Source organism: Melampsora larici-populina (genome assembly GCF_000204055.1).
Source record: "Melampsora larici-populina 98AG31 unplaced genomic scaffold MELLAscaffold_14, whole genome shotgun sequence".
Classification (NCBI taxonomy): Eukaryota; Fungi; Basidiomycota; class Pucciniomycetes; order Pucciniales; family Melampsoraceae; genus Melampsora; species Melampsora laricis-populina.
Window position 1 is genome coordinate 1157084 of NW_006768778.1, and position 21024 is coordinate 1178107.

General features: G+C 45.0%; 6 protein-coding genes across 6 annotated transcripts; 3 read left to right on the forward strand and 3 right to left on the reverse strand.

Moving 5' to 3' along the window:
- Window positions 1-1993: 1993 nt before the first annotated feature.
- Window positions 1994-3444, forward strand: MELLADRAFT_85516 (uncharacterized protein; the record flags this gene model as incomplete). The annotated part of the gene is made up of 4 exons (XM_007408918.1): window positions 1994-2272; window positions 2336-2449; window positions 2518-2869; window positions 2936-3444. 4 exons carry the CDS (start codon window positions 1994-1996, stop codon window positions 3442-3444), a joined length of 1254 nt encoding a protein of 417 aa, XP_007408980.1.
- Window positions 3445-9907: 6463 nt separating this feature from the next.
- Window positions 9908-10931, reverse strand: MELLADRAFT_105673 (uncharacterized protein; the record flags this gene model as incomplete). Its single annotated transcript, XM_007409011.1, has 5 exons — window positions 9908-10201; window positions 10237-10330; window positions 10447-10508; window positions 10531-10815; window positions 10866-10931. 5 exons carry the CDS (start codon window positions 10929-10931, stop codon window positions 9908-9910), a joined length of 801 nt encoding a protein of 266 aa, XP_007409073.1.
- A 70-nt stretch (window positions 10932-11001) lies between these two features.
- On the forward strand, window positions 11002-11543 carry MELLADRAFT_85517 (uncharacterized protein; the record flags this gene model as incomplete). The annotated part of the gene is made up of 2 exons (XM_007408919.1): window positions 11002-11109; window positions 11265-11543. The coding sequence occupies 2 exons, from the start codon at window positions 11002-11004 to the stop codon at window positions 11541-11543; spliced, it is 387 nt and encodes a 128-aa protein (XP_007408981.1).
- Window positions 11544-12322: 779 nt separating this feature from the next.
- On the forward strand, window positions 12323-13096 carry MELLADRAFT_105674 (uncharacterized protein; the record flags this gene model as incomplete). The annotated part of the gene is made up of 3 exons (XM_007408920.1): window positions 12323-12796; window positions 12849-13001; window positions 13052-13096. 3 exons carry the CDS (start codon window positions 12323-12325, stop codon window positions 13094-13096), a joined length of 672 nt encoding a protein of 223 aa, XP_007408982.1.
- Window positions 13097-16757: 3661 nt separating this feature from the next.
- MELLADRAFT_35436 (uncharacterized protein) lies at window positions 16758-17510 on the reverse strand (the record flags this gene model as incomplete). The annotated part of the gene is made up of 2 exons (XM_007409010.1): window positions 16758-17329; window positions 17411-17510. Coding segments are annotated over 2 exons (672 nt in total), but the record flags the coding sequence as incomplete, so codon positions are not given.
- Window positions 17511-19157: 1647 nt separating this feature from the next.
- Window positions 19158-20997, reverse strand: MELLADRAFT_85520 (uncharacterized protein; the record flags this gene model as incomplete). The annotated part of the gene is made up of 7 exons (XM_007409009.1): window positions 19158-19182; window positions 19231-19331; window positions 19391-19543; window positions 19622-20005; window positions 20065-20086; window positions 20148-20229; window positions 20643-20997. 7 exons carry the CDS (start codon window positions 20995-20997, stop codon window positions 19158-19160), a joined length of 1122 nt encoding a protein of 373 aa, XP_007409071.1.
- Between the last annotated feature and the right edge of the window lie 27 nt (window positions 20998-21024).

Genomic DNA, 21024 nt, shown 5'->3' on the forward strand with positions numbered 1-21024 from the left:
ACTGGGCTTTGTTTTACTGCGCACAAACTTCAACTCTGGGGGTTTTGTCCTTGTCCTCGTGCATCGTCAACAGGCTTCTTAGCGAGCTTTGCTTGAGTGCCCTATACATGTATCAAAAGGAAATATAAAGTACAAGTCAGTACAATGATCAATAAACTATGGATACAAACCAATTACGTACCTTGCCCTTCTGCCTTTTTAAAGGAGGTGGAAGTCGATCACCCTCGGATTCAGTATTTGATTCGGATTGTTGATAGCCTGGAGAAGACTTCTCACTTGACTCGTGATCTAAGGAAAATGTAGATCAGATCATTGGATTGAGCTGAGCTGAGCTGATGGTAATGAAGTTAATCAAACCAATACCTTCTTTGCCATAATTATTAGCGGGTGGAGGGGTAGGTGCGCCTTTTCGTTTCTTGCTCTGTGTCCCAAAACCTTCATCTCCGTTGGCTCAAAGATTTTTTTCAGGCATAATTTGAGATACCGCTTGATATTGTGGAAACCCAGAGTTCTTGATAGGAATTGCATCACTATCTCCAGACTTAAGTTTAACAGTAAGCAGAATAAGTTGAAAGTAAGAAACAATAAAAAATAATTAAAGAAATGATTTACCTTCTTGATCCATTCATCCCACCAGTCCTTCATAGCTTTAACTGTTCCAGTCGTGTCATCAGTTCCCGGAGCACCTGAAGAGTCTTTGATCTTATCGAAAGCCTTGCATGTAGTCTTGAGCTGAGTTGGAGATTGTACAGAACAAAGTTGAATCGAGAGAATCAAGATTGTATGAGGAAGAAGTAAGAAAAAAGAAGAACAAAAGGAAGAAGGGAGAAGAAGGAAAACAAACCTTCTGCATGTGATTTTCAAAGCGTGTTAATTTGTGATTCGTTTTAAATTTTGTGTTGTAGTTCTCACACACTATCTTCCAGGCGTCCGACTTGATTCCACCATCGTTTGCTTTACCAATTGCAATTTGCTGTGCATATTCTTCAATGAAGAAAAGGGACTCTCGGAGAGTCCACACACCACCAGTACTATCTTCAGCTCCTTCTTTCTTCTTATCTTCCTTCTTCTTTTCATTTGATTTTTTCTCTGATTTTGATTTTGATTTTTCTTGATTTTTTTTGATTTGACTACGGGTTTCTTTGATGTTGATGGCTTGATGATTGATTCCTTGTCACTGCTGGTGGCTGATTCCTCATTATCGCTGGACATCTTGATGTCGAAGAGTTTTTGATCAAGTAGAAAGGTGGTGATGGAGGAGTGAAAGGCAAAGGACAAGCGTGTTGTAGATTGAGGTAAAGGGTTTTGTAGATTGTACAAGTTATGGTGTTATACAGAAAAGTATGGTTTTGTAAAGTTTTGTACGGTGGACGTGGACTTGTCCATTTTCATTGAAAAGATAGAAAGTGATTTCTATGATGAGAATCAGCTAAAAGCTAATTCTCAAAATCGGGACAAAAATCGATTTTTTAAGGCATTCTACGATTTATAGAATGTGTGAAATTAAGAAATCGAACGCATTCTGTAGAATGTGATTTTTGGACTTCACAAAAAGAGATTTCTGGTCAGAAATTGCTTAGGGCACGTTTGGTTGCGATTTTTTTTGGCGATTTTTTTCAATAATCGCAGTCGAATTTCAAAAGAATCACAGTTGAGCCAAAGTCGTTTGGTAGCAATTTTGGGCCTAAAAAATAATCTCAATCCCCGTTCCAAAAGTAGCTTTTGGGTACCTTTTGGATAATCTCAAAAAGGGAGATTATCCAGGCCATAATCTCTATTTGGGACTTGGCAAAGATTCTCCTCGATCTCCCTTGACGTCATCACTACGAGTTCCAAACCTTTTTGGAACTCTTCGACGTCGAGCTCACTTTGAATCAAATTGATCAAAGTATCAAAGATCATCCTCGATCCCTTTTCTCTTTACCATTTCAAGTCAATCAAGACCTCTTTTTTACAACTTCATCTCTTCATCTCATTTCAAAAAGCACTAACCATGCCTCGAGCTCAGAAAGAAAAAAAAGATAAGAAAGATAAGAAAGATGAGAACAATGAGAATGAAGAAGATCCAACTGAATCAAAAACGGAAAAGGCCAAGTGGACTGATTACAAGGTTCGGTTCACGTTGAATGAATTCATAGTCGAGAAGGAAAATGGAAATATGAATGGCACCACCTGGAAGCCGATTGCCTTTGCAAACGTCACCAAAAGATACAATACGGCATATCCAGAGGAACCTATGACCAAAAGGCAAATCAAGAACATGTACACTGGAGTAAGTACATTCGATTTTCTTGCTCGATTCTATGATACTTAGTCTCCTTGTCTGTCTATTCAGAGAAAAAGTACGTACAGTAAGGCTTGCAGATTGAAGATGAACTCGGGAATTGGCTGGGTTGATGGTGAATGCCGGATTGATATGCCAAAGCAATGGTGGGATGAGACCGGTGATGTAAGTCAATTTTGTATAAGATTTATGTTGATATGACTTGCTCACCATTCATTACTTGTGTACACTAGAAAGACAAGGATGCCAGTGGATTTCGAAATCAAACCTTCATCTTTTATGACCAAATGGACAAGATACTACATATGTCAAAACCTGCTGGGGCATTGCGTACTGGCACAAGCAGTAGCGTGCGAGTCAAAGCGAAGAAAGGGAAGGAGGAGGAGGACGAATCAAATGACGATGAAGATAAATCAGATGAAGATAAATCAGACAAAGATGAATCAGACAAAGAACAAAAAAAGAATAAAAAAAAAGCAGACAGTGAACCCAGAGATGCTCAAGGATTAACAGCAGCTGAACGAGCTCTAGATGATGGTTCTAATGATGGTGAAGATTCCATTCCAGAGCTCACTGTTGATTCAGGTAAGTCAATCATTTTATATCATATTTAAGTCTTCCATGCTCATTGAATTGTAAATAACTCCCAAGCAACTCGTACGAGCAAGTCAAAGAAAGGAAAGGAGAAAACTATCCGAGTCGAACTCTCTGATTCGGACTCAGAAGAAGCTTCAACTTCTAGAAAGAAACAACCCGCCTCCAAAAGTAAAATCAAAAAGAAAACACCCGCGCGCCAGGTCAAGCCAGGCACGCTAGCAAATGCCATCGCTGAAGCTTCAAAAGACTCGGTCGAGAAGGCAAAGGATGCCCTCAAACGCGATGGACTCCGGGTAACCGCCTCAACCGATCGTGATCGATCCATTGAGGAAGCTGCTCGCATCAAAGCTGAGAAATTTCCGCATCAACAGACTGCTATGAAACTGTTCAATCTCAAGAGTGCTGTTCATTTCCCCATTTTCAAAGATTGCCACATAGCAATCAATGTCCTCAAGCAGGAGGCTGAGGCTGGTGTATTTGAAGGTTTGAGTGATCAAGACCGCTGGGAATGGTTAAAAGAAGAAGTTTCGGAAAAGAAGAAAAAACAGGCAAATGAGATGTAGTCATGATATGTTTATCCCTAGCTAGCCAACAAGCATACAACGTGTTTCTATTTCAGTTGTGAAATACATATGTATATTTTTATTTTGGTCCATCTCGTTCTGATCAATTGCAATTGTGAATACAACTTTGGTGTTTATGACCAATTATAGATAATAATATGTAGTTAATCATGAATTATGATCCATAAAAAACAGATTTGAGGATTGATAGTCCGGAGCCCAGCGAGACCGCCTAGTTTCCACTACACACAATCAGAGATAAGATAATGAGGTAAGGTTGATAAAAAACATTTAGAATTCAATGATGATTTCGGTGGGCTCGATAATGAGCCCACATTCTCTCTGCAATGTCGTCTTGCTGAGCGTTTGCAGCAGCTCGGTCGCGTCTTCTGGGAGGTACAAAGTCCTCTTGGGCTTGTTGAACCCAAACACGATCTCGATCTTGTTGTTCTTGATCAAACTCATCGAAAAACTGGTCTTCACCACCTCGCATGATGAGGTTGTGAAGGACTGCGAGGGCAAGAACTAGAGATCCTTGTCGATGAATTGGAAAACGTCGCATTAAAACAAGTATTACAAATCTAATTTTGAATACACCAAAGATTCGTTTGATGATCATTCGGAGTTGAGAGTGGCGGTAATTGAACAGCTCCTGATAGTTTTGTGGTGCAGTCCGGCCACGAGCCCACTCTTGGATGTGATAACGGAAACCACGGTATGGCGCTAAGATGCCATTACCGTTTGCATACGCTGCATCACCTAGATAGAAGCGTCCTGGAAGAAAAAAGGCCCAAAGTCAGAAGAAAACTATGAAAATGAAACTATGAAATGAAAATAAAACATACCTTCAGGAATGACAAAGTCACCCTCATGCCTTGCAGCGTATAGTACATCAGGATCGGATGTACTTCCTTCAAACCCCGCGAGTATGAATGAAAAGGTGAGATCAAAGGAGCATGCTGCCAGAACATTCTGGGTGAGCAACCCCTTTCGATTTCGATACGGAGGCTGATCGGCGACCGCCGCTCTCACCGGGATATGAGTCCCGTCAAGAGCACCAATGCACCCATCGAAGAAAGGTGAGTATCGGTTGTTTTTGGAGATGCGGTCAGGAATAGGGTATTCAGGCCCTGGTTGAGTGATTATATTGTCTTTCAAGCCCTCAAGAACATCAAGGACTTTGTTGTAATATCTCGAGATGGTTTCACCAGAATGCGGCCATCATTCAGCTGCAGTGGCGTTGGTAGATGCATTTCCAACTATATATAAAAATATCATAACTTGCTTGTTGGCTGATATATGAATTGTATCGTCAAGATGTGGCTGTAGAATCTTCATGATTGACTTGAAGGTGGCTTTGTCCATCCGGCAGACCTGTCCAAAGCGTCCTGGATGACCTTCGATCAGTTCTCTTTCGTAGAGAAAACCCTGAAGAGCAGAGGTGTGATATGGTTGTTTTGGAAGCCCTCGTCGATAAGCCAGATCACGAGCGTGCTCAAGCAAAAGGTTGAGGACAAGCTCATCGTCATCTTCGTCGGATGAAGGCCACGGGGATCTTAGATTGAGACTTGAATCAGAGTCAGAGTCCGTATTGGACATCTTGGAAAGGGTAGATGTGATGGACGTGAAGGTGAGTTGAGGTAAATTTGAACTCGGTTTGGGTTTTCTACCAAACGTGATCTTGGCAAAAGGAGTCCAGATTGAGATTGTTTCGAAATTTGAGATTTTTCGACACAATCTCAATTGCCCCGGGGCGAAGTCACGGACCCCAAATTGAGGTAACCCGTTGCAATCGCAACCAAACGTGCCCTTAAGTGAACGCGCTCTGAGAGACACCACTACCCGCAGACACAAGCACCAAAAGAGCTTATACAGACATGCATCTCAAGAATGTAAGATGCATCCCAGGGATGCAAAGTCTGATAGCTACTTTTTATGGATAATCAATGGAGGAGTTATGATAATGTTGAACTCTTCAAGTCAAGTTGAACTCTTCCAGCAAGTTCCCACCATAAAAATGTGGAAATTATGACGAGATCATTTGATACTTTTGGCTTTTTTAATCGATTGATCTATTCAAAAAACTAAAATCGGGTTTGAAATAATCAAAATACTCAAATCGAGTTGGTTCTTGTATATTTCTTTTGAATCAAATTAATTTACTTTTGACCTTTCATTCCATTTCTTTTGCTCCAAATGTTGCAATGGACCATTCATATAACTTGACAAAATCTTCAAATTGAAGATTTCACCATATTGCTGGGATAGATTTCAAGCGGTTGACAATGTTTTTGAAAAGCATGATGGCAAAAGACAGAAGAAAACGGTAGTGAGCTTGGATGGGAGTCGATTGCAAGTCAGACAAACGCAGGGGTACTGCTTCAGGCAGATTGATCAAGACACGGTGTACACAAAGCTGTACAGCCGTTGTCTCCCGTTGTCTCCCAGCAAGACTGATACGGCTACTCTCCGCTGTAAAGGGTATAATGATCACATCTGGCAGGGAAGACAGTGCTTTGCACACATGTGATTCATGTGCCACACACACCAAAAATAAAAATTACAAAAACCCACCTCCATCTAAAACATCACCAACCATAGAAACATGGTGGTACCACTCCCTTCATTACTCACTTTCACCCAACAATGGTGTCAAACAACCAACCTCATCCATGTAAGTCACAAACTTATGTCCTACCTCATCTTCAAAACTGACTCAGAATTGTGTTACAGAGACATTGTTCATGATTCAAGGCTCCCCAAACTGAAGAAGTATTGGTGCACTCCCTGCCCAGGTTGTAGAGGTTTTCAAGAATGCTAGCATCATGTTCACTCCTTACCACATGCTGATATTGTGGCACGTCATTCTGCACAAGAGCAACCAGGAGAGTCAGATCAATTGATTTTTAAAGAAGCTGAGGATATAGTAACTATCAGACCCAATCCCTATATCTAGCACCAATGGGCTTAAAGATAATAATAAAAGAATAAAAATAATACTTACAAATCATGGCTCAGTTTCAAGAGTCAATTACATATGAAATTACATATATTTACATGTGTAATTACATATGTACAGACATGTGGATCTATATGAGAGATTACCCTAAGTATAATAAGCTTTCACAAGCCTCATCACATGAGTAACACAGGAGTTACACTAGGGCTGTGACCCAACCCTGAAATTTCAGGGCTGGCCACTTGGCTAGACCCAAGAGCCTTCAAAGTCACACAGGGCCAACCAGGGCACACTTTCAGTGCTTTATGGGTACAAAAATGTGGTACAATCCAATGATTTACTTATTTGGAGCCTATATGAGCCTACTTGCACATCAAGAAGATCTATAATGTCCTGTATTGTTAAAGAAAAACAACGGGCACCCGGGCGGGCAGGGCCGCCAGCGTGCCCACAGGGCTTTTGTGGCTAAACCTCAGAGTGACAGGGCACAAACTGTCAGCTTTGTGAATATGGTTGGGCACAGTTGGCCAGGCATGGCCGGGTCCAGGTCACAGCCCTAAGTTACACATGTGTGTAATAAATGTAATAATTACATAATTCAAATATGATTACATACAACAAATGAGTATGTAATCAAACCACAAGTTGTGCGTAAGGGATTTTCTGGGTTATGAGTATATAAAGAGCTCTTGCACCTGCCAGGAAAATTAATCATCTTCATTACATTCAAACAAATTATCAACAAACCTTATCAATCAGATACATCAGAGTCCTTGTCCTCATTTATTAGAGATCATGCATTTCTCCAATTGATCATTTCCTTTGTTGTTTGTTGAAGTTCTTTCAAAGACTGCTTTATTTTTGTCAGGAGGTAATCCTAGAAGTATTGCTCAAGTTATTAAAGGGATTCAATAACTTGAGAAACTTTAAATTCACAGAAGTCCCTCTGTGTTCAGAGTCTAAAGAACTTCAAGATATCATTAGGTGATATTTCCCTTGCTTAACAATCCTAGAGTAGAGTGTAGTTATCTTGGGCACAACACTGAGTACCAGTAGTCTTTTATTATCCGGCTAGAAGACTCCAAGTCTTGCCTTGATCCCTAGATTTGTATCCAAAAACCTTTGTTTAACGGTCAACTAACTGAAGTCAGTGCTGATTTGATCACACTACTTCATAGTGAGCTAAAACAAGGTTCTCACACACTTAATAAACTTGGTTTATTATCCCACCCTTTTATTTAGTGGTTTATTAGCCTAAAAGATGCTAGTAGCTCACAGTAACTCCCCAGCAACATTCTGCAATTCAAAGTTCAACCCCCAATATAGCTCAGACCCACCTGATTGGCACAATCACCACTTTCATTCCTGCACTGCCTAGGAGCTGGTGATCCGCTTGGGTTATACAACAGCTTGGATTGCTCAGACAACATATTTGATTCTACTAGCCTTGAGCTTGTGTTTCAAGCGTCAAACATGAAGTGGAAGATCAAGGTTTGCACCAAGACAATGAAGAATCTATTGAAGATGACACTTTGGACAATTCACATAACAAGACAGGCTCACGGTATCCCTTGAAGAAGAAATAGTTGAATTTCTGACCCCACATTGACCCCTTGCTTTTGCAAGCCCCCCCCTTTGCACTTGTGGGGCATTGCCGCAACCCCGCATGGACAGTGTCAGCACTTAACTGCAAATAGTGGTGGTTAGCTCAAACAACTGTGGGGTTGGCCAAAATTTGGAGAGCCATGTTCAATTCCCATATTTGGCATCATAGAACTTGTGCTTGTTGTGTTAAAGTCTCTGTCTTCTTGAATTGTCTTTTTCTTTCTCAATTCTTGTGTCACCTTCATCAAAGCGTTTTTTTGAATTTAAATGTCTCAACCTCTGATGCTCACTCACTTCTTGAAAAAGAGCAGTGGCCATTAAAAAAGTGCAAGAAAAGATAGTTGAGAAAAGGAGCAGGAATGATCAAAAGGAACAGCAACAGTTCAAACAGAACGGTAACAATCAAAAGAGAGCACCAACAATTCAATCATGAGGTAAGAGTTGCCAACTCAATAAACTTATTATTTCCAACTCATGATTGTTCAGCTTCTGCTGCTCAATGTGTTTGCTGAGCTTTCTTCTGGTTATCAAAGGCCATTGTGAGGTGTGGGTGGCCTGGGTTTTGTGGTTGTTTAATAAAGCCTTAATAAAAGTATTCAAAGGATTTGGTGCAAGTGGTATAACAGAGACTCTGAGAGATGCATTGCCAAGGTTTCTTCTGGTTCCCACCCATCCTAATTGTTTTTAAAAAACTGCCAACAAATGGGCCCAGGGCCAGCTGAAGTCAGGTGTAGCACATAGTAGACTTTATCTACTGTAATTGATTTTTTTTCCCATTATATCACACCGCGGGAATTAAATAGTTCAAACCCGGATTGAACTGAGTTTTGGTGTCCGGGTTCGAAATTTCCTCGAATTGTGAAATTCGTTCACGACTCGTTTGCAATACGTTTGCCGAATTCCCTCAAGCGGTACTCTGCTTGGCCTGTATATGTACAGCTACATCATACAACAACAACGCCCTTCAGCATCAGTCACCAAGGATTCACCAATTGTACAGAGGATCAAGAATAAGATTCAAGACTGAGGATGCATGACAAAGGAAAGATGATTGAATGGTTGGAATCAGGGTTGTTGTTGTATGATGAAGCTGTACATACACACGCGGGGCCAACATAGTACCACTCAAGGGAAACCGGCAAACCTATTGCAAACAAGTTGTGAACGAATTTCACGATTCGAGGAAATTTCGAACCCGGACACCAAAATTCGGTTCAATCCGGGTTTGAACTATTTAATTCCCGCGGTGTCATCTTCATTGTTCAAGGTCTAATGTAAGTTTCCTCCGAGTCCTAGGATCTTAAAGCCAAATACATAACCACTTTACTTGGGGCAGGGCTCAAAGGAAGTATTACTTGATCATCAGAGAACAGCCAAATAGTAAGGTATATCTGATGATCTTTGCAAAGGATCTACAGACTCATCTGCAGACTCAATGGAAAACATATGCAAAGATAAATACATAGCAATGTTGTTGGTCTTTTCTTGACCTGTTTTTCCATGTTGTATTCACAGAGCCTGAGAGTTCATTTTCACCACTTGCTATACATCAGTTATGGCTCAGTCCAAGAAAAGAAACCCGTTTTGGATCTATAAAATATCATCTTGTTGGAGAAAAATGATATCCCCATTGGATCACTTGTACAATAATTCCAGAATGAAATCTCTCATTATCTCACTTAAATTTTGCCTTTAACAGAATTCAATCAGATCATGAGTGTTATTTTTTGATCATCTTTTCTGGTGTTTAGTGTTTACTGGTCAATCGCCTTGTGATTCAAGGGTTCTGATCTCGTTGAAATTATATACACGAGGTCTTGGGCGGCTGCGCCGCCCCTTAGACATGACGTGACACGGCCAACTTCGTCACGATGATACACTTCACCAGACCAAACTCGCTTACATACACATATGATTCAATTTTATACACGTGAGTAATACAGTCTGGGACCAAGAAAAATATGAACAAATATACAACGGCAGGCAACAAACACCGCGCCTTACGCTTGTCCCCGCCACTGCATCCTCTCGAGCTCCAGATTTCGCAACTCTAGTGCCTTTGGCGACGCCTGCAGGCCCTTGAGCGACAACGCCTCGGTGCCAAACCCCGCTGCCTCCGGCTCCTCCGCACACCTCGTCTCGGCCTGACCAATCGCACCGCTTACACCTACCGTGATTCTGGTTAGCACAAGCCTTTCTCCCGGCACAACATCACAGCCATTACTAACCATTATCTCCCATTGCCCCCGTGCTACGTCGTACCCGACGACGTTTCCACGCAAGCCTACGACGTTGTTGACATCGAGAAGATCCATGGGCAGGCTTGATCCGAGATTGACATCAAAGATGTATGTGACATTGAACTCCACCATTCTCGCCTCCTGTTTGCTTCGCACAATATTAATCACCCGAACCCCATATCAAGATCAAGCACTTACCGCAGGATTTCAATTCCAATGCATAACCACACAAACCTCTTCCCTTGGTCCGCCACTTGGCCCTGGTCTCCCAAACCACTCAACTATCTTGCCAATTCCGTTAGTTGTTACCCCGTTGACTAAGGACGCTGGTTGGATGTTTACATCTTCAAGTCGAATTCTGCCTGTCGCCTCCTCAAACAGCGTCGTCCTACCCCCTAGGCCTGGCATCACCGGGCCCTCGAGCTTGTAAGTCTCTTCATTCCGAAGTGAACTTCCTTGTCTTCGACTCGCCACCAGCAAACCGGAATGATCGAAGCGCGTGCGGCGAAAGAATACGTGGCTATTGTGGTAACGGAACCTGCCGCTTCCACCCTGTTCGTCAATCAACTGAAGTAGAAGGTCAGCATCGGCAATCACAATACATGACTCGCACTCACTCGATGTCCAAGACGAAATATACTGGAGAATCGCAATGGGAACCTTGTCTCAGGATTTAGTTGCATTGTCGACGTGAAAGGCTGTTGACTCAATCGAAGTTGCTTTAATCGTATTTGCTTCGAAACTTTGAGAGAAATGCTCAGGCTACGATTCAGCGAATCAGACAATCGCGGACCACGGCCATTTGTAGCTAAACACTCAAACGTCACCTCACTCCGACAGCGCGCGCCACACGAGTATGTGGTGTAGTTAAAAACACGCTTTGGACCTCGAGGCGTGCGTGACCCCGGCTATTCTTCACAACTCCAAGCCACTTACAATCCTACAGACCAGACCAGTCAATTGCTTGTAACAGATCACGTTTGAACTCGTGATTCACGACTACCACCTCTAGAAAGACTACAATTTGCCATCAACATAGGTTAGACTCATCATCAATTGTTATCCGTACTGCAGTCTCGACCGGCCAGGCCACATTGTTATACCAATCGGGCGAGTCAAACTTCCAACACTTCCATTTCACTACAGTTTACTGTTGTGCCTCGTTCAATGATTCGAGCTGCAACCGAACCGGACGAATCATAGTCTACCAGAAACCAAATTCACGGATTATCCTGGGTCACGTGTCCCGAATCAGACGGCCCATCTTTCATGTCTATAAGGCTTCATGTACCTAGTGTTCGCTCCCTTCATTAGAAGAACTAACCTTACCAAGAAGAGTGTGTCATCATCCGCTTCCACCATGAGTCAACCTGCTCAGTCCATTCATTGAAGCTCGGCTCGTTACCAACGCCTTGTGTCTCTGAATCAAGGCTTCAATGAATTCAACTTCGTTACAACAATCCAGACTTGACGTCACTTCCCATCCCACGGACCAGTCCGGCACTGATTGTAATTCCTACTCCGCGGTTATCTCTATCGAACGCCAACGACGAGGAGCACAACACGTCCATGTTGTACTCACTCCTTGCCTGGACATAACCTCCCATCCAGACTCCAAATTGTGAGTCTCAGTTCACTTCGGCCCTGCTTAGATTCTCCCACATCTGACGCTCCTATGCACAGACTGCGGCCAATTAGGTCCAACTCGGCCTGACTTCGAATGTTTCACGCATTTGTCTCATCCGAGCCACTCACCGCGGTTTAACGCTCCATACTCTTGTTCCACATGTGCGCTCCTCGTTGTTCCTATTGCTCGCCAAACTCGCTTGAAATGATATATACGTGTTTCAGCTCAGGCCGTCCCGTACGATTCTAAGTCGTCCTGATCATGCTTCAAGACTCATAATGGAATTGCCTATCCGCGCCTCCCCCACCATCATGTCTCCCTGCACTTAAAAGGCGTTCCTTTGAAGTGGCCCAACCATCGTCCGCGACACGCAGTGAGCCTGAAACGCGTGACACTGCCATTCCACAGTTGATACTGGTCAGCCAGCACTCCACTCCGCTCCTCCCAATGGCGCACCATTACGAAAGATTAAGAGTTACCCTTGATGGGACATTCACTCTAGGTGACATGGTAAGCGTTTCCCTCGAATGCGATGTACACACACTGACATCAGTCCAGGTTGAAGCGCCTACACACGATCGACACTTACACGCCAGGCGATTCTGGACACATTTAGTCGACTCGCCCGGTTCCACAACTACCATGTCCATCATTGTCTGCGAGCCCTTCGGTCAATACTTCTTGGACACAGACCGGTCCTTTGCTGCTCGTGGCAATCTCATTCTTCGCCCTTATCCAATTGAGCCGCTTCTGCATGTTAACTCCAACCATTACCTTGAATTATCAACGCATGTCAAAATGGACATCAGTGAGACTAATAATATCAGTGTCACCGCTCTCGGTAGGGTTCTTTCATGTGACCTTTCAGACGACGAATCGCACTGGAACCTAGTCATGGCACATCGCGACTACGAACCCAATGTGAGTTAACCAAAAGTATTGCCTCAGAACGTAGACTGATACAATCCTCCAGGACCGATTCCACTACCACTTCACCATCCGGTACTTGGTCACTGCATGGATGATGACGAGTTGTCCTCCTGGGACCTTTGCCGAAGGCGGCCTTCTCCGTGTCTTAGGGTTTATCGTATCACATGGACCGGATCCCGCGACGTGGCTCATTCGAGTAAGCACACCTGCACTCGTTTTTTGACCACACTGACCTTGACCCTTCAGGCCTTACATGTGCGCCTAGTTGATCATCACAACGACGAAGTGTAGCTGCTGGAGCACATCAGAACCTCTAAGCTCACTTGTCCTGAATCCAATTGGTCACACAGACGCAACATTTCAACAAAGACTTACAACACGCGCGATCTGATTCGTTATATTACAATTGGTCATTACAATTATGATACAAGTAAATGCTTCTCTCTGATTAATTACATTCCAAGACTCCCTTGTATACAACATTTGTTGTAGAATACTCTTCCTCACTTTCAGACACCACAACACTTGTCCCAGAAGCAGATGTACATCTTGACAATCCAACATACAGCTGCCCGTGCGCGAACACCGGCGTTGGCAAAACCAGACAGACGCTACTTAATGTTTGCCCCTGAGACTTGTTGATTGTCAACGCAAAGGCCAAAGAGACAGGGAACTGAAACCGGTAAAAGGAGATAGGTGCGGCTTCATTCCCGGGGTGATGCAGTACCATCATCGGTAGTGAGACGCTCCTCCCACTCTTTGCGCCGTTGACGATTAAACACTGAAGTGCATGTTCAGAGATAGCTGTTATCAAAAGTCTTGTTCCATTGCACAACCCAGTCGCGAGGTTTAAGTTTTGCAGGAGCACAACTACACAACCCACCTTGAGCTTGATAGTATGGTGAGGGAATCCAGCAAAGTCGAACGTGTTCAGGATATCAGCGGTGACATGTTGTTCATTTTCTTCATCGATGTGGTCTATAGAGTCATATGTCTTGACTGCACCCTCGATCGACGCTAAGATGGAGCTATTGAGTCGCCCAACAGTCTGATTCAGCGGCGTAATTATTGCTCTCGCCCCATAATATACACCTAGCTGCTCCCAAACGCCCCGTCGAATCATGTTGTTTGCTCCACCATAAAAATTTTTGATACTCGCCGCGTTCAGTGCATTGCTAGGTTTGACACTGGTACACTCGACATGATGTAGTTTGACTTTCTCCTGAGTCTGCGACTGAAGCTCCCCTGATCCCAGCCTGAGCAACCACTGCGCGAAGTCATCTTGATTACATTCACCTCGCTCGTCTTCTGTCGTGTTCCGTAGTCGCATGTTCATCGTCAGCTTGAATTCTTCGGTGTCGTCCCAGAGATATGAGTATTTCAAACACGCTCTCACAGAATCCATCACACTACCATGCGGGACCACTGGCAATATCTGCCTAAAATCACCCGAGAATAGGACTGTGATCCCCCCGAATAACGTGTCGACGCCTCGTAAGTCTTGGAGAGAACAATCGACGCATTCAATTGAGTGCTTATTCATCATCGAAATCTCGTCCCAGACGATAAATTGAGTCTCCAAGAGGTGACAACCCTTCTTCGTCGAAGGCGAGAATTGGCATGTCGATTCTTCATTAGCGTTCAGTGGGATCATCAGCATAGAATGAGCGGTTGCCCCTTCCAACAGCAGAAGCGCAGCAATACCGGAGGAGGCGACTGAAACAAATGTAATGTTATTCGCGTTGCAATAATGGAGACATGTGTTCAGAAGGAACGTTTTCCCACACCCTCCGGGTCCATCCACGAACATAACGCCTCCAGTCTTGGACTTGATCCTTGCGCCTACCGCTTGATATACTTCCTGTTGCTCGGCAGTAAGCTGTGGGACCGAACACCTCAAGAACTCCTCGCTCTGCTCAACAGTTGCCCCGTTGAAGTCCATTTCGTCGGGCGTGATACCTAGGCTGAGTAGGAGGTCCCAATTGACAGCTTGGAGTCCTACTTCATCTAGCGACGAACCCATGTCCACAAGCGTGATCTCGAGAAGTGAAAGACCGTGATGTTCCAATTGAATATCGGTCGGAGTCATCGTCGGCCTGGTTAGGGCTAATCTGTACTGACAATCATCCACCAAGTTCTCCACGTGTTTATCCCAGAGTGATTGAGGATCTGCAGGGGGACTGTGCACGAGAAGGATGGCAAACATGTCGCGCAGCTGTCCCCCTGTTTTGAACTCAGCCGCCTCTGTGAGACAGGCGTCGTAATGCGCGTCGCTTAACAGTAGACCACGTGCGTTTGCCGCTCCTCGATATGTCGGGTAAAGGACACCATTGACCGTTCTCAAGTCTTGGAATGATTTCGCACCGCGTGTGTTTGTCAAGAGCAGACGAAGGTAATACCGGTCTCCGTGCCCTGGTTTGGCGAAGTACAATCGTGAAACAGTTGCGGAATCCTTGACTCGTCGAGACCATTCCTTCTCGGACTTGTTCCACCAGAAATATTTCGTCATCTCCGTGTAGAGCAAAGAACGGGCAGTCAAGATTGTTCGGTCTATTCGCAAGTTTTCCGTACACAATCTCATATACTCCGAGAGTGTCGTTCGCGTTGCTCGTCCTGAATCGAGCGCAGCTCTCAGTCCTTCGCGGCTCCTGAAGTAAACCATTTGGTTGTGCTCGTTGTGAAGTGTTAAGCGAGTTATAGCTGGGTGACGTCCTGACAACGAATACTTTAGCAACCTCCACGCAGCTGAAGCAGATGTCAGTACCCATCAACGAACGGCGTGATTGCGGAGCTTACCTTCAGCCGCTCCAAGAAACCTCGCATCCACGTAGTCTGTTGGCTCGTTGTCTGTTTCCAAACTGAGATCTTGACGATCGTGGCCTTTAGCGATGTATTTGTATAGATACTTGACTGCCTTCATGCTGACAGCGATTTCTACATTGATATGGCATCGGAATTTCAGTAGCAGAAATGGATTGTAGGGAACAATGTCTCTGTTTGTATAGATTCGACCGTTCTTCTCAAATGAAACACCATTGTCGGGCCTCCTGTACTTGGGGTACGCACCCTCGGTCATGATAGTTGACTCCTGGAATGGGTGTGGAAAACCATATTTGCACTTGGTTCCATTCCAACAACTTCTACCTTCACCACACGGTCCGTGAACCATGTACTCCGTTACCAGCGAGTGTAATAATGGCTCGGATTCTTGGTCAGGGATGGTCGCACGCACAAGCAAGTCGATGTCTTCCGGCGTCTTTGGTGTTGAAGCTTGATCGAGTATCAAAATGTTGTGTGTATGCGGAGAGCCACGCTTCTGGAATTCTACCGTGTGAACGTCAGAAACACAAACTCCCAATCTCCCTTGCTTTATGACATCGCGGTGCAGTTCCTTTAACTTCATGTGATATACCCTTGCAATCAAGTCTGGACAATCCTCAGGCAATTGACCTTCGAACAGCGTATCAGTGATCTCATCCCAGTGTGTATTTGCAGTCATCGTAATGAAGAGGCTCGGTCGTCCAAATGCCTTCACCAATGCCATTGCGTCCTGGTAGAGTTGATGCATATGGCGTGGGCCGCCAATAAACGTCGCTGGTAGAATCACGTTTCGGCCGATCGTCAAGTCTTGATTATTCAATGCTTCTGTTGCGCCGTTGTACAGCTCTGCTCTCAACTTAGGTTGATTTTTGCTAATGAATTTAAGCCTTGCATTTTCAATACATACATACATGTCAACCAGATATTCTTGAAACAACCTCCCACCCCTTAAGATTGCTGAGAACACGCCCGGTCGCTCGAACAGAGTATAAGCAAACCACTCAAGCGCAGTTACTTTCCCAGAAATACCTGTCATTAGAATGTTAGTACTTATCAAATTCAGTTCAATAGGATTCTGCTTACGTTTCTCGGTGAAATGTCTGTAATGCTCGTCCCATCCGTGGGACCCATACATGAAGAATAGCGGGTAGCAAAGCGAAAAGTAATTTGTGTTCAATTCTGAAATCCGCTGCAATTCGCCCGATTGCCTGTGGAGAATGATGTCGCGGTCTTTTGCGCCAACCACGCCGTCGCCGGGTAATATTGCAGCAATTTGACTGCACGTTGGGTAGTTGTACCGATTAGTGTTCCGCCCGTGTCGCTGTAGTGACTTGATCTTGATTGTTTTCACTATCCCAGGTGCCAAGATGGCTTCTGCTGCCTTGTAGAGCTTCGCAAATGGGTTGTTGTGATACAAAAATGCTTGAATCGTTGCAAGAGTTTGAATATTCATGCTCGAATCGGTCGGCTTTCGCAAGGCCAGCTCCTCCTCTGCCTGATCACCAAATATGAACATTTGGCCGAATGTCTTCGCTGCACCTTCGACTGGCAGTAGTGAGCCAATTAAGTGCGTCAACGAGCCCTTGATCCGGTAAGTCCATGCGCCCCCATTTCCTAAAACGGTTTTGTCTGGCTTGGCAGCAGTGGAGGTGAACAATACTGCATTGTTGAAGGTTCGGATATTCTTCCTGAAATTCTTGGACACTGAGGAAGTACAATCAGCAAGGGCGAAGACGCTGTGCAAGGCAACAAGCTTACTTTGATCTTGATCAGTGAATAGTCAACGTAGGAAGCTAGGAGTAAGTCCATCTGCAAGATGATCGCTGGGGAGTGCCACAGCTCCCTGTTGGCAGCATGTTGAGTAACTGACGGACGCTGCAGACATGGTCCTTTGAGTACGCTTGAGCTTCCAATGTAGCGCTCCGCAAGTCGAACAGGGGTCGTTGCAAAGGCCAATGTTGTATGGGATTTGGCTACGGAATCGAGCGATGATGCTAACTTCTTTCGTCTCTTCAATCGTCGCAGACGCCAGTCCACATCCTGTCACTTCGTCTTCATCTTCTGATTGGGAACGATCGGATTCACTGTCGCTACTCATGCTGATGAAGGAACGAGACGTTGAGGTGAGCTCTTCTGATCCGGTGATTGTCGTGTCACTACAAATTTAGCTGAGAGTTGGATCGATTTGAGCGGGAGTCTATCTGAGGGATGAATAACGTGGAGCGTGCTAAATAGAAAAGCGAGAGCCCTCTTTATTTGTGGTCTGTTGGTGCGAAACAACTGAATCGAAGTGAACAGTTCAATCTCCTTGTTAGCTCCCAGAGACGGTATTGCTAGTTTGTCAACCGCTTGGACTAGTCAAGTCCTGACCAAGGTTTAAGTCTGCAGCTAGTATTGTCATTGCAGGGAAACGGATAAAAGAGACTATTACAATTGCGAAGAAGTCATACATCGTATTAGCAGGCGAACGGACTGAACAATAGTACGACATGGCAAGCAACGAATAAACCATGTAGGGTGTTAGACGCCTTTCGGCTTCTTGGCAGCCCGGCCCGCGGGGGCGCGTTTTCCAGCGCTAGGTCCAGCCTCAGGTAAGCTTAACTAAGCCCCTCTCGGACGAGCGAGTAGTCGAGAGAGGGGCTTAAATGGGACTCGCGTTTCATGGCGGGAGAGCTCCAGAAATTAAGTACCTTTATGTACTTTTCTGGAGCTCTCCTCAAATACTCATTGTGGGATTTCTCAAGGTTCAGATATGTGTAGCTTCATGAGAAGCTACACAACCTCGTACCACTTTCAGCAAGATTTGTTGGAAGTAAGGGTATTCAAAACGGATTTCCAGTTTGTTGCAATGTGTAGCTGGCTATTTCAGACCAGGAGGCTGAAATGGCAGCTTCGTCGGAAACTACCAATTTCTTGACAAAACACCACAAGGGTTTCGTCTTCGTAAAAACAATAAAGGACCTCGCGCCACCGGGATAAGTGTCCCTCGATATCCAAGGGTTTTGATGAATATCTTAAGGGTTTTAGCTTTTATCCATTTCGGCGGCAGTTTTGGCGAAGGACCAAACATCCAAATCTCGGTGAAGGCCAGTACAGGCCTGTACTGGCATGCTTAGGCTGTTACAGGAGGACGTAAGAAACCATTTGCGCAACGTTTCCTGAAAGCGTCACAGCTCTCAGTTGTTGATGAAAGTGGTACGAGGTTGTGTAGCTCCTCATGAAGGAGAACATACCTGAACCTTGAGAAATCCTACGGTGAGGAATTGAGGAGAGCTCCAGAAAAGTACATAAAGGCACTTAATTTCTGGAGCTCTCCCGCTATGAAACGCGAGTCCGATATAAGCCCCTCTGCGAGGGCGCGGCGAACGCGCTAGAGGGGCTTAGTTAAGCTTAAGCCTCAGGCAGTTCAGGCGGTTCCATGACTACATTCCCCTCGTCATCAAAGTAGCCCTCTTCTTCGGGAGGAGGTGCGCGCTTCTTGCCCTTGCCTTTTGTTGTCGCAGTGTTGGCCAGTCCAGTCGACGTAGTGGGACTAGAAGTCGGAACGTGTCTGTAAACTTCGTCAGCTGAGCACATTCTAATTGAGCAGGATCAAATTCACTCACTTAGCAGGGCGCACTCTCCCGGTCGGCGTCACCTTAGTCCCACTGTTTATGCGTTTCTTTGTAGTGGGCGCGTGGCCGCTTGCCACATTTAAAGACGTCACCTGAATAGGAGAACAAATTAGCTCTTGAGTGACCCGACGATGCCCAAGCATTAACTTACTTCGACGATCCAACGGTTTACTTCGTTGTCCCAATCGACGATGAATCCATGTACTAATGTCTCTTTCCCGTCTTGAATCAGCACCTGGGAAGCTTTCATTTTGACTGTTGGCCGAATCCGGTACTCGACTTCAAACTCGATGTTCTCACGTAGCTATAGTCAGGTCGTCAGCTTGGAGCATTGACGTGAAAAATGAGTTATCAAGTTATAGGGCGACAATCGAAGGCTTACTTGGGGGTTATAGTCAACATGGCTCATGGTAAATGCTAGTGTAACATCGTCACTGTCTGCCTCTGGCAGTTCGCGTCGGGAGGAGACCGTTCCGAAGCCAGACGCTGAAGTGTTGTTGTGCAGCTCACCAGCGAATGTGTCAGAATTTCCTACCAAAATCTTATGATCCGCCTCGTAATACAACTTGTAATCAGCGGTTTCGGTACCCGGTATCATCTTTGCCTTAACCGCATAGCAATGATTTTCAAGTGGAACTTCCATCGAGCTGCAATATGCGATGAGGTCCCCATCATATTCTCGCTCATTATCGCCGTCCCAGCCGCTGCAAGTGATGGAAACGGTAGTACCCCGGTAGGTATAGTTGCGATTATCTGCGGGAGCGAGCTAGAATGGTAAAAGTTAGACACAAGAGAAAGGACATAAGTGAGTCAGTAATGACACACCGTTTCCGAGACCTCGAAGACACTCGAAACCATGAATTAATGGGACTTCTTGACTGGAGCATTAGACAGGTTCTTGGTCATACTCTTTGACATGATGACGTTGGCTTGTGTTGTGTTTTTTGCGAACGGTGTGGTTGTCGAGATAATTTAGGTTGTCAGAGGTGGCTCGACGTAAGGGAAGCGATAAGAGGCTAGTGCAATCAAAGTATCAAGCGGAGTAAATACGAATTCAAATTGAGTACCCTTCGTGGCTGTAGGGCCGAAGCAGATGAGTAGAAAAAGAGGCGGTGGATTAGTGTTTCTAATGAAGCAATGTGTGCGGTCAAATTGGGGCAAGTGATAAGAGGTCTGTCGAATGAAGATGAAGCGGGTTCAAGTAGGTTGAGAAGAGTGATAGGTGACGAACAAAAAATAATTGAAGAGCCGAGAGAGGCCGATTATAAAGGAGCAGTCGCAGTAGAATTGTGTTTGCCAGGTAGTTTCGGAATTCGAGTGTTGTAAGTGTCAGCCCAGTACGATAAGGCTGCGTGAAGAGGTTGAGACCAGGTGACCATAGAGAGGGTAGACCTATTACGTACTCTCGATGACGGGGTAGTGGAAGGCCAGAGTCGGTAGAGAAGTAGCCAGCTGTTGACGAGGCGATGGCGAGGAGGAGTAATTGTGGGCAAGCAAGGCGTGAAATGGATAGCGTTGTATTTGGTCAAAGCTGAGGGGGTCGTGTTGGAAGCTTAGCCATAGTTGGTTGGATGAAGCAGGGGAAGGCGAGTCAGTGGGCGTGGGTGAGTTGATGGCGATAATGATAGGAGTGGGGAGAGCGAGTGCATGGCCCATTTTGAAGACGGGCTGGAGCGTTGTTGTAATGGACTGGCCAGGACGCGTCTGGCCGCGAGTAAGCCGGTGGTACGGCATATGCAGGGAGTGCTTGGCACGCATAGGTTGTAAGGGAAGGCGGCGCAGCGC